Raw genomic sequence first — 19,922 nt, 5'->3', positions numbered from 1 at the left:
GAAACCGGTTTCAGTGCCTTATCTCAATTGCTGACAAAACAAAGAAATTGTCTGGATGTTGTTAAACATGGCAATTTACGACTTCTACTTTACAGATATTAAAACTAATATTGAGAAGCTAATAAATCTCCACCAAGCTCATCCATCGCATTAAATATTAAAATATAATTAACTATTTCCATTAATATCATGACTTATTTATGTAATTAACTTTACACTGATCTAGACCATTAAGTCAGTGAAGAGTGCCCTTCACAAAATTTATGGAAAACCTTGCAGATAGCTTGGAATAATATTAGTCAAGACAGTGTTATAAAATTAATCACCAGAATGCCACCATGTCTGTGTTGATGAAAATCAGTATAACTGTTAATATTAATCATTTTAATATTTAATGCTGTAAATTTTTGAATGCTTAATAAAAAAAATCTCAAAATACTTTGATTTTTTTTTAATATTAAATCATACATTTTCATAGCTAATTTCATTTAATTTAATAGAAACTGTTGTCAGACACTGTGATTCCAAACTTTTAGATGGGAATGTACATTCTGACTTTTGTATATTTGTTATATATATATATATATATATATTATATTTATTTGTTTGTTTTTTGAGATATCTTCCTTAGTTGATTAAAGAAGAATTTGACAATATAATTTAAGTGCACACAGTTTCAAACATACAGATAGTTAATGATGTTTAATGAATGTAGCACAGCACAAATAAGACAAATTACAATTTATAAGGTATACTTAACATTTAACATAAGAATATGAAGAAAGCAAGTGTTTCCAAAATACAAGAATAAATAAAGAAAGATGAAAGAACCTTTCAGGATTGGGCTTATAAAACACAATTAAGTTCTTTACTGTATGAAAATTATTATTTGTATAATGTCATGTTAGTTAAAAAAAACGGAAAAGTGGTGGCAGGATAAATAAACAGATCCACTACTGGCTTATTTATATAAAATAAGAATATTTCAGGTAGCAGCTGCATTAGAAAATTGAGGTTATTAAAGAATATAGCTCCTGTACATTTTGAAGCTAGTGTCAACAGTAGGTTCACACATTCTTAGCAGCAATGCCAAATATTTTTCACATTTCCTTACGCACAAGAATGTTGTTGTTATTTGGTCATCCCCTGACCTTTCCGCATCCTCCGTATTTGATGGTCACGGGCTCGAACCCCAGTCTAATCAAAAAGCGTGTGCTACGCACTGCTGCTTCTGGCTACGGAGGCACCTCACAAGAATGTAACAATCAATGCAACGTCAAAATAGCTGATTGTGAACCTGTAATTTTAAAGCTTAATCAACTTGAATAAAAAGTGCACTTGGCATGAACAATGCCAAGTACAGTCAGCTATCCTTATCAAGATTCACAAATGCTGACAACATGAACAAGCTCCAAGCTAATATCTTGTTGATTAACTTGATAAATTTCTCGCAGGCTTCATCAAGATTACTAAATCAAATATTTTTGATATATATGCAGAACAACTTGATGTATTCCATAAGTGGTTTTCACTATAACAATAAAGTATTACTAAAGCTTCTCTACCACAAATAAATAGAAGATATCAGTATATTAACTCTTACAAAATCCTTGCTGGAATTATATGTACACATAATGAACAACAAAGCGTAACATGCCATTTCACATTTTGAACAAGTGGGGAACACTAAATCTTTTGAACTCTATTAGAAATAAGTTTCAAAAGGCAGTTAAATAAAATGAACTATAAAATTAAGCTGTGAATGACTAGCAATCTTTAGATTTTTTATTTTTTTTTTTCGTTTCTGTGCATATACAAATACACAGAACAAAGAAATAAAATAAAAAAGTATTTACATTTTTGAATGAAATTAACATTGGCATAAGTGCACTGCCATCAAAGGACTTAAACAATAAATCACAACCCCTGAAGTTCACATTCTACCTTTTGATTGTGTTTTATTATAACCCACACAGGCCTGATCACCAATTTTTAAATGTTATATTAATTTGGCCGTAGGAGTTCTTGTAAACAAGAAACTATACACTGTTTAAAAACTTAATATTTTATAACAGTAGACAATACCCATAATGGATGACATCAGCATGAGAGAAAATAAGCTATACACTGTAATAAGCACATCTATAAGTTGATCTCATAATAGAAGAAACAAAATTAAGATTCTGTAAGGCAAAGAGCTGCAATGTTAACAATAACAAAGAGACACACAAGTACATCTTTATCAATATAAAAAGTATTTGGCAAATGTCTGATCTAAAACTAAATTCATTCATTCTCACAGGAACAATTTTGGTATTATAATATGTAAGCATTAAAAAATTTTTCCCTTTCCCCCCATATTGCAGAATGTAAATATTGAGCACAGTTTGCCATTAGCAGAATGTAAACGTATTTCCTCATGATACATATAAATTAAATGACAGACTAGAGGTAAGAGTCTATTTTTAAATTTATCAAACTATAGGAAAGATTGTATACACAAACCCTATTTTTTAAGCTAAGCAACATAAAGATATAACAACATTTATATCATAAACAATTAGAAATGAACAAATGCTCAATTTGCTTTTGATTTTACGCTTATCTGTACACAGTATAAATAACAATTAGCTAAATATATTTTGCACACCAAGAATAATAACATAAAAGAAAAAGGATGAAATTAACATTTCAAATTTCTCACTTAGTAAAGCTTTCATGAATTTCTTCTTGTTTCATGTGTAATATGTTTTCTCATTCAATCAAGAATTTGAATGTGTATAAAGCAAGGAAGAAGTACAGTTATAATAATATATGTGTTCTATTTGCCATAAGTACTGAGAAGTTGAATTCATGACAGAAATTATATTAATACTACGGGGCAGGGTTATTATGTAATACTTAAGGACATGCTCAAGAATCATATGCCATATTTCACATTTCCTTTCATTTTTGTTGACTGCTTCTACTATCAAATGTGTTATAAGGAGTTGCTGGAAGAGACCTATCACCTGGTGTAAAATAATACTGAATTATTTTACAAAGGGTAATCAAATTTATGTAATTTTTTCCTACATTAAGTTTAAAACCCAGTTTAGAATTTTAATACCCATTTCTTTTCATTTCTTATTTTTTATTCTCTTTCTTCTATCACAATATGCTGTAACAGGAAGAGCATGACAAAAATGACTCTCATCATTTTTAAATGCTACTGACTGTACTGTAATTGAACTAGTTCCGATTAATTTGTTAATATAATAAACTGTCACTTTAATGGATTTTGGATTAATGGATGATGTCCACTGACCAAGGTTTTGTTTATACAGGACCCTGTAAAGTAACTACTTCCTCAGTCAGTCTGATGGTATTTGTCCCAATTAAAAAATATATATATTTTCACAATAAAGCAATAAAGCAGACATTTTTCCTCGTTATAATTAAGGCCAAATCTGTGTTTAAAGGCTATAATGTTATCACTAGAAAGATATGACATTAATTGTATTTTTAAATTTTATATGCGATGTGTGATATTGTATACAATATATTAGTTTATTATGAAGATTTTGGCTATTTTTAATTTTATTACAGCACCACACTTATTGCTGCCATTTTTGTTAATACTAGGAATAAACAGTAAGTGTTAATATTTTAGAAGAACCAGATCACAAAAATGATGAAACCTTAATGTAAAGAGATAGCTAATAAAGGTGAAAAGCAAAAGTCAGTTGGTTAAAATGGTAATTTTAAATAGCCACTTTATAGTAATGAGAAGGAATGAACATTAGTTTAGAAGCACAAAATTACATAGACAAAAATTCAGAATGTAAAAACTAAATTACAGTTAACATTGAAAAACTTCTTAACATACAAAATTTGCTCTTTTTTAATTAATACTTTATATGTTAATTCATATAGAACTAGGCTAGTTAAATTTTTACACAACAGTTCAACAAGCAAATAACATTCAAAATGGAAACATTTGTGAAAAAAATTAAATATTCACAATACAACATCCTCATTTATTATATGGCAGAAAAAAGTTTGATAAGCATATAACAAAGTTTTTTTTTTTTTTTTCTTTTTTCTTTTTTGGAAAAGGGGCAATGTAAGGAGAGTGGGAAAGAACCAACTATGAAAATTTTGGTTCTCTGTCAACACTTTTTATATATATATATGTATTAACAACTGGGGATAATGGTTTAAATGTAATTAAGAAAATGCAACATGGAAGTTTATAAAGTTTAGCACTGCACCTCAATGCTGAGCACATACTGCAAAGCCATGCTTGACACAGACTTCCATTAATCACAACAACAGATAAAAAGATTGCATCCAGTATATCACATAGTCTACATGAGCTGAGCTTTTCCATTAGACTTGCTTTAGCTTTAAGCCTTGTATTTGGTACAGACAGTCATCCATCAAGAAGCTGAAAAAAATGTACCATAGGTTGATTTTTCTTAAAAGTAAATACCAAGAAACTGTCCACTAGAACTACAATCCTGAAAAAGAAATGCCATCAAGTAAAGCTCTCATTGGTCAATTTCTCAAGTAAGACAAATGTTCAGCAACTGATCAATGAGAGCGTTACTCAATGATGTATATTTGTTCAAGTCTGGATTAAAGTTAGAGTGGACACAGTTTAATATATATTAGAATGGCAATAAAAAAATAATTACAATTTACTGTGATTATAATTGTTGGAATTACAATCAATTAGACAACTAACGTTTATGAAATTTTACACAGTAAATAAAATTAACCCTTGCAGCTTCCCAAGGGGGGAGGGATGAATTAAATGCTACAATACAGTAAAGCTGAATTGTGTGGATAACTCAAGAACAGGGTGTTTCGGTAATTTACTAAAACATCCCGTAACTTATACTCTGTATTAGAATGAAGTATTAAGATTTCGTAAAGGTTTTTCTGATGGCAAAATTGAGAAATTGTTAGCCCTTTCTGAAGAAACTGAGGGGGGGGGGGAAAGAAGCTTTAACAAATAAGCCAGTTTCCAACTGTTTCATATGTGACTGAGTTTTGGTTTCACTAAATAAACTAAAGTTAAAAACCAATATAAAGAAATATTGGTCTGAAGAATACAGACAGATTTTAATTTTTAACAAATGTATTTAACAGGAAGAGATTTCTGCAGATATTTTGGATGTTGCATCTCTGCCCACTCCAAAGGAATTCAAAATAGGTGCTCTAAAGTAAAAAATAATTTTAATTATCTGGATGGGAAGTTTTGTAAATATTTTTTCCAAAAATGAATATTGCATTAGAACTTTTAAACTGTTTTATGTATTATCTCATGTAAACCCAAAAATAAATAATTTTTGAACACATCACATTTCAACTGGATTTTTTTTTTTTTTTGTTAGAGCTGAACTGCACAGGGAAAACAGTGAAAATAATGGTGGGCTGCAAAGGGTTAACAGTTGGTAAATGTTAGAACCTCTTGTGGAATTTTACATATAAAACTGGTTGATAAATAGTTTTGCATAAAAGAGACCCTTTGCCTATAACTTTTTGCATTTGAGGAAATGTCCATAAGATTTTTCTGCTTTTCCCATAAAATTTATTTTTGATTTAAGATCATTAATAGCACATTCATTTCTACCATTTGTCTACAGTTATAGATTTAAATAATTTTATTTTTATAATGGCAAAGTAATTAGAAAAGATTTAGATAATGATTTAACTTTTTAACCTCTTCATTTCTAGATTTCTGAAAGATTTTAATTTCACCAAGAAGGCTTAGGAATTTTGCAAGAATTTTATTGTACTCAGCTACCCAATTTCAGCATGAATGAATGTAAATCTGTCTTGTGATTCTGCCTCACCAGAAATACTTTAAATGAAGTGTTCTAATGATGACACTCCAACAGAATTTATCCAACTTATTCAGTTTATTTAGCTGGTCTAAAATGTCTGCTAAGTAAGCAACTCTTTTTTTCCAAGCTTAATCATTAAAGTAAGCCACAAGGTCATGTTTCCCTTGCACTTCCAGGAACAACTTGATTTCATCTTTCAACTCAAAGACACGATTGACAACATTTCCTTTCAATAACCAGCATACAACGTGTAGAAAAGAAGAACCTCGTGATCAGAATTCATGTCATTACAGAGTTCTTTAAACAGACGGGTGTTGAGGGCTCCAGATTTGATGTAATTCACCAGAGAATCAAGTACCTCTTGCAGAGGAGCTGGAAGAGTCTTACTGGCAATATATTGGTGAATCATGCAGTGACGCCCTTTGCTTGGGGAGAAAGTTTGACTTTGATCCAAGCATAGCTGGTGCTCCATCTGTACAAACCCCACAGACGTTTTTTCACAGTAGTCCTCCAGTTTCAAAAAAAGGTATTTATCTTCTCCATAATATCTTCACCTCTTGTAGTAGTTTCAGGCGCACTACAAAACAGAAACTCTTCTTTGATGTCATCTGAATGAATATATTTCATGACGAAGACAAGAAACTAAGAACACGAACTTACATCCTTTGATTCATCAACTTGAAAAGTAAACTTCCACCATGCAGTATGATTGATGACTTTTGAGGTTATGATGAACGTCGTGGCTAGATCCAATATTCCTTACATTTCGAGGGTACAGATCTAAAACAGTGTTCGCAGGGCGGCCGCTAGTTAGTACACCGGACCGAACCTATTGGTAACTCTCTAGGAGGCTTCCGGATCAGCTAGTGTATAACCTTGCTACCTCTACTCTGCCAGATAGTGACTGGAGGGAGTCCGAGTAGTGTGTATGCGGGGAGCATTGTCGAGGCCACATTATGTCAAGGATCTGGGTATATTCTTACCATGTGTATGCCATATCCAAAAATTTCATTACTTCATACAGCACGTCCCACCCACTTTTTCTTACTATTGAATACACCATGAATTGTCAAACTAATAGAGCAGGCAAGCTTATCTGCGAAAAGATCTAAACTTCCCAAGCACTTCCTAATTCATTTCACAAATATACGTGGTCTCAATTCTAATCTCAACGATGTCCATTTCCACTTGCAGTCTGCCACACCCCATATACTTTTTCTGACAGAATCTCAGTTATCGGTTGATTCAACTACTGCTCATCTCAGATGCCCAAATTATTCGCTGTATGATTCCTTTTGCCTCAAAGGTGGTACTTGTGCATATGTCCGTTCTGATATTCCCTGTCAGAGACTTGGCAATTTGTAATCTACTCTCTTTGATCTTCTCTGGCTTAAAATCTCTCTACCTCATTGTGTCAAATTCATCTGTTTTCTCAACTGGTCTCCCAACTCCACTAATCACTTGGAGCTCTTTGACTTCCTCTCTTTGCAACTTGGCTTTCTCCAGTCCAACTTTCCTAACAGTGAGGTAATTTTCCTTGGTGATTTTAATATTCACAACTCCAGCTGGCTTCCGTTTTCTAGTCACACCGACCCAGCAGGTCGAGATGCTGAGGCTTTTGCAATTACTAATGACCTAGCACAGATTGTTCATTTACCTACAAGAATACCGGACAATCCTAATCATACAGCCAATACGCTTGATCTTTTTCTCACAAACAACCCTTCTAAGAACACAGTCAAAGTGAGAGGTTCTTTAGGCACTTCAGATCACAACTTGGTGATTGTCTCTTTTCCAATGGAACCTTTATCTCATGGCTAATCCCAACCTCGTGTTATTTGGCATTACAAGAATGCAAAATGGGATGACCTGCAAGACTTTTTTTCCTTGGTCAGATTACTGTTTCAATACTTCTAATGTCAACATTTGCTCAGATCGTGTCAGTGAAATTATTCTTGCAGGAATGGAATCCTTTATCCCACACTCCACTTTAAAGTCTCGTCCTTTATCTAAACCTTGGTTTTCCAATAAATGTGCTAAGGCTGTTCGAGAGAAAAATGTCGCATATCGTAATTGGCTTGTTTCTAATTCTTCAGTTTCATTTTCTGCCTACACCAAAGCTTGCAACAATTGTAAAGCAGTTATTAATCAGTCCAAACTAGAGTTTGAACAGGCTAAGAGTAGAAAACTTGCTTCTTCCCTTAATGGTAGCTGAGCATTCTGGTCTCTTGCCAAAGCTATTGGCCGCAACTTTTGCCCATCTCTGCTCCCACCTCTGTCCAAACCAGATGGTTCTGTTGTCACTTCAGCCAAGGATAAAGCTGACCTGCTAGCATCTCATTTTTCTTCCAGCTCATGTATTAATGATCTTGGTAAAACACCTCCCACCATTCCCAACACGCTCCATTCAATGTCTCCGTGGTCAAGGATATCAGAAGGATTTCGATGAATCTTGATGCTAAGAAAGCTCCAGGTCCCAATGGAATTTCTCCACTTGTTCTCAAAACCTGTGCTCCTGAACTTACTCCTATTCTTTGCCGCCTTTTTTCACTTTCTTATTCCAAAGGTGTTTTTCCTTCTGCTTGGAAATTTGCTCATATCCAGCCAGTTCCTAAAAAGGGTGACAAATCCCTCCCATCCAATTGTCGTCCCATTGCAATTACTTCCACTCTTTCTAAATTAATGGAGAAATCAAGTAACGGCCAACTCTTAAACTACCTAGAAACCTTCCGTCTGATCAACGATCGCCAGTATGGATTCCAGTGTCGATCCACTGGTGATATTCTGGCTTATGTTATCCATTTATGGACTAATTCAATGGAAAGGTTCGGTGAAACACAAGTAGTTGCTCTTGACATCTCAAAGGCTTTTGATCGTGTTTGGCATAAAGGTCTTCTAAACAAGCTTCCATCTTATGGTTTGCCCACTGTTTTTAGTAATTGGTTATCCAGTTTTCGCTCTGATCGCTCACTGAGGGTGATGGTAGATGGCTCTCTGTCTTCTAACTTCTCCACTAATGCTGGTGTTCCCCAAGGTTCAGTTCTTTCCCCCACTCTTTTCCTCTTGTATATTAATGACCTTCCATTGACTGGAAATCCTATCCATAGTTTTGCTGATGATAGCACATTGCATTCCACTTTCCATTTTGAGAAACCTTGTCCTGCTCAATCAGCTTCAACTTCTCGAAAATCTGCTACCAATTACCAATTCCTTAAATGCCGATCTTCAGGTAATTCTCCAGTGGGGAAAGACAATTTAGTTGATTTCAACCCTTCTAAAACTCAGTCTTGTCTTATATCTCTCAAAAAGGATTCTTCTGCTCCTATGCTTATCTTTAGTGACACTCCGATTTCTAGGCAAAATGATATATCTCTTTTGGGGATTACCCTTACTTCTAATCTCTCTTGGCACAAGCACATTACAAATATTGCTTCCTCTGCATCTAAAAAACTTTGTTTTCTCTTTTGCTCTCGGCGTTACTTTTCTTCCAAACAGCTGCTCACTCTGTATAAATCGCAAATCCACCCTGCCATGGAATATTGTTCCCACATCTGGGGTGGTGCTCCCAAAACCTCTCTCAGGCTTCTTGATTCCATTCAGAAGAGGGCAGTTAGGTTAATTAATGACTCCTCTCTAACAGAGTCTCTCCACTCGCTTTCTCATAGACGTACTGTTTCTGCTGCACGCCTCTTCTACAGATACTTCCATGGGAACTGTTATTCTGAATTGGCTTCTATAATTCCCGCTCTCTCTTTCAAAACAGTCCAAACACGTGCCGCCACCAGCCAACATCCATTTACTGTCCAACTTCAAACCCACAGAACCAACTTTTCATCTTCCTCATTTATTCATTCAACTGCCGTTTTCTGGAACAACCTTCCTTCATACGTATTTCCTGAAAATTACAATCTACAGAAGTTCAAGTCCAATGTCAACAAATATCTTCTTTCGTCTTCCCAACCTCCAACCCAAGCACGGTACTAAGTACTATAGGTTCTAATACCTCTCGTGTTTGTGGTTCAGATAACAAAAAAAAAAAACACAATGGAGAAACTTTAATTTCATTCAAAACCTGCTCTTTCACATCTACAGACATATCTGAAATGCACCTCTGAATAATGTTATTGGACAGAAATATTTGTCGCATCTTTATCTCACTGGCTTTCCAAGAATTAACTTCACCATCTTCAACATGCAGGGTTTAATGACCGTTTTTCCAATCGTGTAAGGTTTTTTTTGTTTGGCAATTTCCAATGCAACTTCATATGATGCTTGCACTGATGCTGTGCTCTGTTGCTGAAAACTTCCTGTAGGATCAAGTCTCTGACATCTGAGACCAGTTTCATGGTGTCGAAAGAACTCCAAATCCTTTTTAGTATGTTCTGAATGCTTTGCCTCTGAGTGACGTTTCAGTTTCAAAGGTTTCATAGATTCAGCACTGAGAACGACATTGCACAAAATGCATTGTGGCTTCTCTATGCCATTGCTGATCAAGGTGGTAAAGACAAATTTTAGATAGTCTTCTGAATATTTACGTTTTTTCTCCACAGGTATGGATTTAGCTGGCGCCTCTGTAGCCAGGTGGGAAGAAGCAGCAGTGCTTAACACATGCTTCTTGATTAGATCGGGGTTCGATCCCGTCACCACCAAATACGGAGGATGCGAAAAGGTCGGGGAATGACCACGGCATATTCCCGGAGCAATATGGCCTTAGTTGCTAATGCTCCAAATAACAAACAAACGGATTTAGCACAGACTGATGATGACTTACTGACGCTCTTTAGATTTTAGAAAGTGCAAGCAGTAGGTAACCCATGCTCAACAGTAAGTGGCTGGTTTCTATCATGGTACCAACTAAAGGTAGTTGACTATTGGCAAACTAAGTTCGCACCAGTTTGCATTAGATAGCCCATCGCAGACATTATTGAATTACATCATTGCAAACATGGTGGAGTCAGCAAAACATACAGGGTGGTCTTCAACTGCGTTAAGAGAGCAACTCACCTTTATTCAACAGTCCATATTCGACAGTCTGTTATTCACACATCGAGACACTGATACAAATGAATTGTGATACTGAATTTTGCTTCATAGTGAATATTTTTTTCAGTTTACTATTTGTAACAGAATTTTATTTTAATGATAACATTGCATTTGTATATTTTATTTTTAGGGAGTGATTCAAGGTCTGCCGCGGCGGAAATTTGAAAAAATATTAAAGGCTTGTGTAAAATGTGTATTTTACACAAAAATAGCTTTATAGCTTCAGGAATTGACTTCACTACTTCTTTCTTGCCTCCAATTGTTTCTAAGTCAGAGAATTTGAAAAAATGGCAATCTTAGGATCCAAGTATTATCAAACGATATGACAGTGCAGGAACCATTCACAGGTAGTAATGAACACTGTCAAAATTAGTAGTGTCCAATTTATGACAGTTTTTGGTGTAATGGAGTGCACCATAATGGCATGGTACACTCCTTTGACATTACTAAGGTCAACACTAGATTCTGCACCAATTGCTGCAGACTGGTGAAGTGCAAATATCTGAAAGGATTTGAAGAGAATGCCTTGCTTGACAAACTTGATTAATTACGACAATGAAGCCAAAATATTCAGATGCATGAAACAATTTTGATATTGCATACTTACATTTTTGTAAAGCTTTTGATTCAGTCTCCTATTGGAGGCTACTTTACAAATGGAACATACTGAGATTATTGAGATCTTATACCATTTCCACAGTATGTACGCAGATCTATGTTTTTCATGTGTGTTGGACGACTCGGGGGGTCATGCCTCTAGGAACTCTAGGGATATCTCTTATATGTTTCTAACTAATTATACAGTTTATAATTGACAGCAGCATGAAAGAGAAGACCACCTCTGTTCGTCTCAGATGTCAAATTTGGGCTTATAGAAGCCGAAATTGAAGAATTTATGTAGAATTCAGATCCAGAATTTCATAAAACAAAACCAAGTACATAAACAGATACAGAGGATATTATTGCATCAGAAAAAGTAATAGCAGGCTTTATTTATAAATTTAAATATAGGAAAACAAAGTCAAAATAAGAACACGTTAATATTTTAAAGATTTATGTACAGTTTTCATTTTTACAAAATTCCACAAAAAAAAAAAAAAAAACCTACTCCACAGAGCTTGCCAGTATCAAAAATTCACTGTTGGGAAACCCACCTATGTGTAGCAAACTTACTGCTGAAAGGGTAAAACAAAGCAGTTTTGGGGCTAGCTGATTGTAAGGAGACAGAAGGTGGTAACAAATGGGCATTCAACAGAATGCACAGGTGCAGGGTCTCTCAAGGTTCGGCGTTGGGTCTGGTCCATCATGTCTGATTTTCCTCAGTGATAGTGATGAGAGCACATGCAAAAAACCATAAAAAGTCACATAAGTTAAAGGCAAGTAGAATGGTCAATAACTGGGACCAGTTTATGCTGCTTTAGAATGACTTCGATTAGTTACAAACATGGCAACTAAAGTAATCTTGCCACATGTAAGGTTATGCATTCTGGGAAAGAAATCCAGGGGATGACTAACAGGGTAGGGTGGGGAATGGAATTTAAGGTAGTTTTCATGATGGAGGAGAGATTTAGAAGTTATCATACAAGCAGAGATAAGAAGCCTTCTTCACTGCCTGCACTAAGCAGGCAGTGTACTGTCAATGATCTACAGAGCCTTTGCTAGCAGGGGATAGATGCTGTTATTTCTCTTTAAAAAACAATTGGAAGATCAAATTTCAAATATTGTATTAATTTATGGAGAACTCAGTTAAAAAAAAGGCAGAACTTCTAGAGATAGTGAAAAGAAGGGGAACTAGATTAGGGGTCCTAGGGGTTGTCCCTATTAGGAGAATCTTAGATGTGGACCACAGAGTCTGGAGACTAAACACCTTAAGGTCGACCCAAAGAGATGCTTCTGGCCCTTAGGAATAGCAACAAGTTAGTTAATGTATGCAGTGTGTTACATTTCAGGCATATTTGATTTTTATTTCTTAAATTACCATATTTCCTGGAAGATAAGTGGATTTTTTTTTAACTACAAAATGTTGCCAAAAACTTTCTTGTGTCCTGAAAGAAAGGCGCACACTGTAGTGTTTTTTATCATCTTAAACTGTGGCTAGATGTGGTTTTTTATCGTCTTAAACTATGGTCAAAATGTCCGGGTACCCCACTGAAAAAGCTAGCACTTTTAGTGTGTGATCAATTCAGATCACATGTAATGGAGGTAACAAAAAGGACAGATAGTGAATTAATTATGTTGTTGTTGTTATTTGGTTTTTAGTAGCATTAGCAACTAAGGCCATATTGCTACGGGGATATGCGGTGGTCATTCTCTGACCTTTCCGCATCCTCTGTATTTGGTGGTCACGGGCTCAAACCCCAGTCTAATCAAGAAGCACGTGCTACGCATTGCTGCTCCTGCCCACCTGGCTATGGAGGCACTGAATTAATTATGGATCTAGCTGTAATTCCTCCAGGCCTTAGCCAACTGCAGCCACTGAAGAGTTCAATTATCAAACCCTTTAAAGCATCTGCATGACAAATGGATGGAGGCACCAAACCATGATTTGATACCAACAGGACAAATCAAGTGGTCATTCATCTGGTGTGCAAATGGGTGAAAATTTCATAGAAATTAATGAAACATTACACAGTTGCCAAGTCTTAAGAAATGTGTAACCAGCAATGCCACTAATGGCAATGAAATGCTCTTTAAAGTTTAGACTATAATATCAGCAATGATGAGTTTTTGGAGCTCTATGATGAGTAAAAGCTTCATTCTACACTGATATTTTATTTAGTAAGTGCTTTTGAATCTTTGCTTCAAATATATGCAATAATATAACCCCCCCCCCCAAATTAGCATTCTAAAACATAGGTAGGTGCATCTTAATGTCTGGAAAAGACAGTAACTGAATTGTTTCTTTATCTATGATTAACAGAAGTGAAAAGTAAATAAATAATTATCTGATTACTAAGTTAATTACTAACTGATTAATTAATACATAAGTTAGGTTTCACTTCACTGAACATACCTCAACATAATATTCATTCCACATTTTGTAATATATTGTAACCACGGCATATGAAATGCAACACATATTTCATGCTCAATAATTTAATAAATTAAACAGTCATAGTATGTTGTCAACATGCTCGTAATGTTGTAGTTTACTCATTTCTTCCTGGATTTTGATAACAATTGAAACAGTTATCAAAATATTGTTTTGATAACTGTTTTATTAATTAAATAAAGCAAAATAAATAATATTAAATGAAATAACACAAAATAGAATATTCATACTATTCCCATTCCCACAAGCTACCAATCATCCAACAAATTTAGCCAGACTCACTGCCTCTACTATGTTCAGAGGAAACTTTATTCCATTCCAGCATTTAACAAATCACTGCCTATAGTGAATTTATGAGATCCAGTTTTCTGTTATTCAGCTTCTCTCTCCTATGAGAGAAAACAGCCTTCCTCGTTCATTTTTATATACCTCAATCTGATTTTGCCTTAGATGTCCAGTTGTCAAACTGCACAGCTCACACCTTCTAAGCCATTCTTCATATGTACATTGATTTTCACTCATCACTAATCTGGTTGCTCATTTCAGGTGTGTGGTCTTTAGATCTGAATACTCCAAATATGGGCTAACCATCATCTTGTACAGAGGGCTGAGACATCCTTCTTCCCACTAGAAAAACTTCTATAAATCATGGAGAGAACAACAAGTGCCTCCCTAGCTGCCTGTTTACATTCACAAAATATTTCATGTCAGGTTGAATCATAACATCTGTCTTTTTCATCTTGAACCACTTTTAGTTCCTCTTCTAGATTATATGTGAGTTCAGGATTTCTGGCTCCCAAATGCATAACCTTATATTTAGAAGCATTAAACTTTAGTTGCCAGTTTTTGGACCATATATGCAACTGATCCGTCTTTTTGAAACATCACAGCCTGGCTCAAATTCTTTACAACTATTCTCACCTTCAAATCACCAGAAAACTTTGAGAGTGTCCCTTGGGTATCCTCATCAATGTCATTTGTGACATGTAATGTTTCTGCTTTGATTAATACAATAAGCAAATAGTAATACAGTAGACTCTTGAAATAACGGCACATTGAGATCGAATGTATACATACAGTGCAGATGTCTTGCTGTGCCGAAAAAAAGAAAATGGCAAGTCACGTGATTACTGTATTTGTTTACATTCGCCATTTTCAAAGTGAATTCTGTATTGATATCACTGATTATACCTCTGCTTTACATTTATTTTAAATTAAAAACCCCTCACTATGGCCCCTAAAGTTAAACCTCATACAGAGAAGAAAAGAAGAACAACATTAAAGCTTAGTGACAAACTTGATATCATCCAAACTATTACATTAGGATCACCTGGAATGTTAATTCATATACTTATGTATATTGTGTCTGTAAATTGCACGTGTATTCTGCTCGATTTGCCTGTTTTGCAGGATGAAAAACCCAGCCACAAAGTGAAAAAAGCCAGTTCCTCGCCTCATCAACGGGATTCGAACCCGGGCCTTTTCCACCCAGTGTGGGGAGGATGGTGACGATAACACTGTGCTACTAGCGCAGACTAAACAATATAATAAAGAAAATAGAATGGGGCAAAAGCAGAAGTGTATTATTGGCAGAATATAACATTGGATCGGCAACATGTTTATGTTTTTTTATGTGCAGTTAATAAAATTGCATTCTTAATCTCTCTTTCTTATTTGGCCTCATTATTTCTGCATTAAATACATTAAAAATAAATCTTTCTAGATAACGTAAAAATTGAAATAACAGCACCTTGAATCCCCAAAGGTGGGGATTCAAGGTGCTGGACATTTCATTTCTGTGCACCTCCCATATTGTCCATTCATTCCCACAATCAGTATTTGGCAATGAACATAATATCTACTGCTTTAGCTGTAATATACAATACATGGATAGCCTATGTGACATGTATAAAAAACATAATAAATGCCAGATTCCTATTTGCTGATTTTAATGAAATTTGGGATGGTATGGCAAATATTTCTACGAGACCAAAACATAAAATTTCATGAAAATCCATCCACTGGGAGTCAAGTTATTGCATGTAAATAGACACAAAGGCAATAGGTGCATATGCATATATATGTCAAGTTATTGCATGTAAATAGACACAAAGGCAATAGGTGCATATGCATATATATATATATATAAAGCATCCATAAAATTACTGAGTTTAGGTTGTAAAGATGTAAAATTATAGTTAAAGTGTAATATATAGAACACCCAATTAATGCCATCAAACGATCGAACATTACATCGGACGTTATGCATATACTAAATAGATACGTTATAGTGTAAAGTTAATATCTTTAAAGTTTGAAAATCCATATAGCCATAGTCCTGCCATATCTCCAGTATACATGAAAACCAAAATATAAATCATATTAAGTAAATTAATAAAATAATAAAATAATAAGCCCAACACAGGAAAATTATTTTGCAAGGAACTTTGTCGAGGGCTAAACCCTTACAAAATAACCAACCCATGCTAGACTGAGCCATCGGTTTCTGTTATCATCTGCCTGCATACTAACGCCAAAATAATATAATAGTGGAAATGTGGAATAATTTAGTATAACATTAACGTAAGATTTGAGACAAATGTAAGTCTAGAATGCCAAAACAACAAGTGTCGTACCGTAATACATAACAACAATTTATAAATGATACAGGCTGGATGATATTTAGCCCGACCGATCGCTACCACATTATAAGCACAACTGAGTAATTATTAAAATTTTTGCTGAACACAATTTAGCATAAAATTTTGCAGAAAATAGCTAATAAAGCTAACCGAAGGAGAACGGAAAAATGTATAGTAGAGCAATAGTACCTCACTCCCCCTCGAATTACTCTAATAGTTCGCGAGGTATGAAAAATAAGGCAAGAGGAAAGCTAAAAGCAAAAAGAAAGAAAAGGTCAATTTATCGATAGTACATCGGATATTAACCGGGAGCGTAACTTCCCGACCCTAAAAGTAGGGATCCTGGTTAGGTAGTAAAGGCCTGTAAAAATATATCAATCGAATAAAAAGAAAAAGAAGAAAAAGAAAAAGGAAAAAACGGAATGGCTAATTCCTAATAAAGTTTACTTTAAGTAGGACATAAATAATGTCAGATAAAGTCAAATTGTCAGTAATGCTAAGAGAACGAAAGACGGAACCTGTCAGATAAGGTCGGATTGTCAGTAATGCTTAGAGAACAAAAGAGGGGACATGGTAAAAACCCCGTAAGGAATCTACCAAGCATACTTTACCGTAGCCCAAGGCGGGAAAAACAAAACGCCTGCAGCAACCTCACTAGACTTATATAACTACAAAGCGTCATGCGCCACCTAAGATTTGTCAAGAATTAGCCGGTGTTTTTTGGATGAACAAAAGCATAATAGCGCCCTCTATAATAGAGAAAACAAAACCAATAATACTCAGATGTAGAAGAGAAATCCTAGTATAATATAGAATTCATTCCTACTGTAAAGAACCCATATAGGTACCACTTTTCTAAGGCGTAAGCTATATATAGCGAGTTCAAAACAGCAGTCCCTAGTATGTACATGTATATACAAAGGCTAATTAGTACACCACTCGCTATATCTATACCCTATATTAAAAAACAATAATGATTACATTAAGACCACGGCAATATCCAAAATGTATATAACAGTTTAATAAACTGCCTGCCTAATATTTTCGATAATTTCCAACTGGTTTAAATTATCGTGGTACTTTTTTAGTGCTATGGATAAAGCAGTACTCATATGTTTCAAAATGAAATTATATGGGAAACCGTTATCCAATAATTTATGCTTAAGATCGATAAGCGCATATATAACATCACTTTTATTATTACAAATATATACTCTTCTGATAGTTTGTGTCACTATAATGTTTTTAAGTATACGTACAGAGATATTAGTACCCCAACGGGTTAAGTCTATAGTTTTGAAATTGAATTCTTTGCGTTTGTCAAATAGCTTGGTAGATAGTGTATTATTATTAATCTGAATATCTATGTCCAGATATGCTACTTTAAAAGGGTCACCGTTGTTAGTGACTTCTAGAACCAACTCCTGCGGGTAGTGTTTAACCGCTTCTGTAAGAAAGCTAGTATTATCTGACAGGTTCCGTCTTTCGTTCTCTTAGCATTACTGACAATTTGACTTTATCTGACATTATTTATGTCCTACTTAAAGTAAACTTTATTAGGAATTAGCCATTCCGTTTTTTCCTTTTTCTTTTTCTTCTTTTTCTTTTTATTCGATTGATATATTTTTACAGGCCTTTACTACCTAACCAGGATCCCTACTTTTAGGGTCGGGAAGTTACGCTCCCGGTTAATATCCGATGTACTATCGATAAATTGACCTTTTCTTTCTTTTTGCTTTTAGCTTTCCTCTTGCCTTATTTTTCATACCTCGCGAACTATTAGAGTAATTCGAGGGGGAGTGAGGTACTATTGCTCTACTATACATTTTTCCGTTCTCCTTCGGTTAGCTTTATTAGCTATTTTCTGCAAAATTTTATGCTAAATTGTGTTCAGCAAAAATTTTAATAATTACTCAGTTGTGCTTATAATGTGGTAGCGATCGGTTGGGCTAAATATCATCCAGCCTGTATCATTTATAAATTGTTGTTATGTATTACGGTACGACACTTGTTGTTTTGGCATTCTAGACTTACATTTGTCTCAAATCTTACGTTAATGTTATACTAAATTATTCCACATTTCCACTATTATATTATTTTGGCGTTAGTATACAGGCAGATGATAACAGAAACCGATGGCTCAGTCTAGCATGGGTTGGTTATTTTGTAAGGGTTTAGCCCTCGACAAAGTTCCTTGCAAAATAATTTTCCTGTGTTGGGCTTATTATTTTATTATTTTATTAATTTACTTAATATGATTTATATTTTGGTTTTCATGTATACTGGAGATATGGCAGGACTATGGCTATATGGATTTTCAAACTTTAAAGATATTAACTTTACACTATAACGTATCTATTTAGTATATATATATATATATGCGAATGTGCCTAAAATGAATGAGGAAGGTGTACTTGTGCTGGAAGGAGAAACTACAACATGGAAACATGAATATGAAATTTTGGGATGCAACAGAAAATTAGATCTCAAGAAGTTCGCTTTGAGGCAGCACGTTGGTGATCAGTAAAATGATTTGCCTCCCAAGGTAGATGAAGTGTCCTTCAACTACCTTGGGAGGTTCACTTGACAAGGTTCAAGGTGGAACTGAAGAATAGTTCAGATCTGAAAATCTGATCAGAAATTATTTTTTGGTAAATCAATAACACACTGAAGGATGTGATATTTCATATGACAGCATAAAATCAAGGTACTTACCTATACCACAGGAAAGGCACAGGAACAGTTCCTAAATGCCATAAGGCATGGGCATCAAGCACAAAACCCCAAGGAGGAAAGTCTCCCAGTTCCAATAACAAAAGAAAATTCATTGCGATCACAGTGCCAGTGCATTTCCAAACATATTTTTTCTGATAATTTTTCCAGCACCACAACAACCATCCTACAGAATTTAGCAGTCCTAGAAAAGTTTAAAAATCACAATCACTCTTAAAATTGTCCCAATTTTGATTATTCTATTAATTATATTTAGTATAATTAAATGTAAATTTATTATATAATAAATTTAATAAGAACCATGCTTTAAGTAATTATAAATGGTTAAAAATTTTTCTATGTGAAAAACTTTTTTCTGCACATTAAGAACCCTTGAAATGTAGTGGGGGGGGAAGGAAACAACAACTAGTAAATGTCTGCTGAGATGGTCTGTCTTTTATCAGATTAAATTTTATTATAAATTGCAATGGTAAATTTAGGGAAAAAATAAAAACCTAATAAAGACAACCTATCGTCTCCCAGCAATTACCTTTCTGCTTCAGAGCCATATACATTGGAATTGTTAGTTCTTTACAGAATTCTAAAAATAAATGGAATTTAGCCTGCTTGAATTTGATT

The 19,922-nt window shown here is 34.5% G+C and overlaps 1 protein-coding gene across 1 annotated transcript in view; it reads right to left on the bottom strand.

The window, feature by feature from the left end:
• Nucleotides 1-4,192: 4,192 nt before the first annotated feature.
• The window catches only part of PGAP3 (Per1-like protein PGAP3), a 73,349-nt gene continuing 57,619 nt past the window's right edge, over nt 4,193-19,922 (bottom strand). The window contains exons 6-7 of the mRNA XM_090382817.1: nt 19,287-19,488; nt 4,193-4,429 (exon numbers count right to left, since the gene is read on the bottom strand). Of these exons, the coding sequence (XP_090238943.1) occupies nt 4,372-4,429; nt 19,287-19,488 (260 nt within the window). The 3' untranslated portion in view covers nt 4,193-4,371. The remainder of the gene's footprint in view (nt 4,430-19,286; nt 19,489-19,922) is intronic.

This window comes from Mastigoproctus giganteus, chromosome 10 (assembly GCF_048544385.1).
Source record: "Mastigoproctus giganteus isolate SK-2022 chromosome 10, ASM4854438v1, whole genome shotgun sequence".
NCBI classification, from domain to species: Eukaryota; Metazoa; Arthropoda; class Arachnida; order Uropygi; family Thelyphonidae; genus Mastigoproctus; species Mastigoproctus giganteus.
Note: the sequence above shows the minus strand (reverse complement) of the source record. Positions and strands in the feature narration are given on the sequence as shown.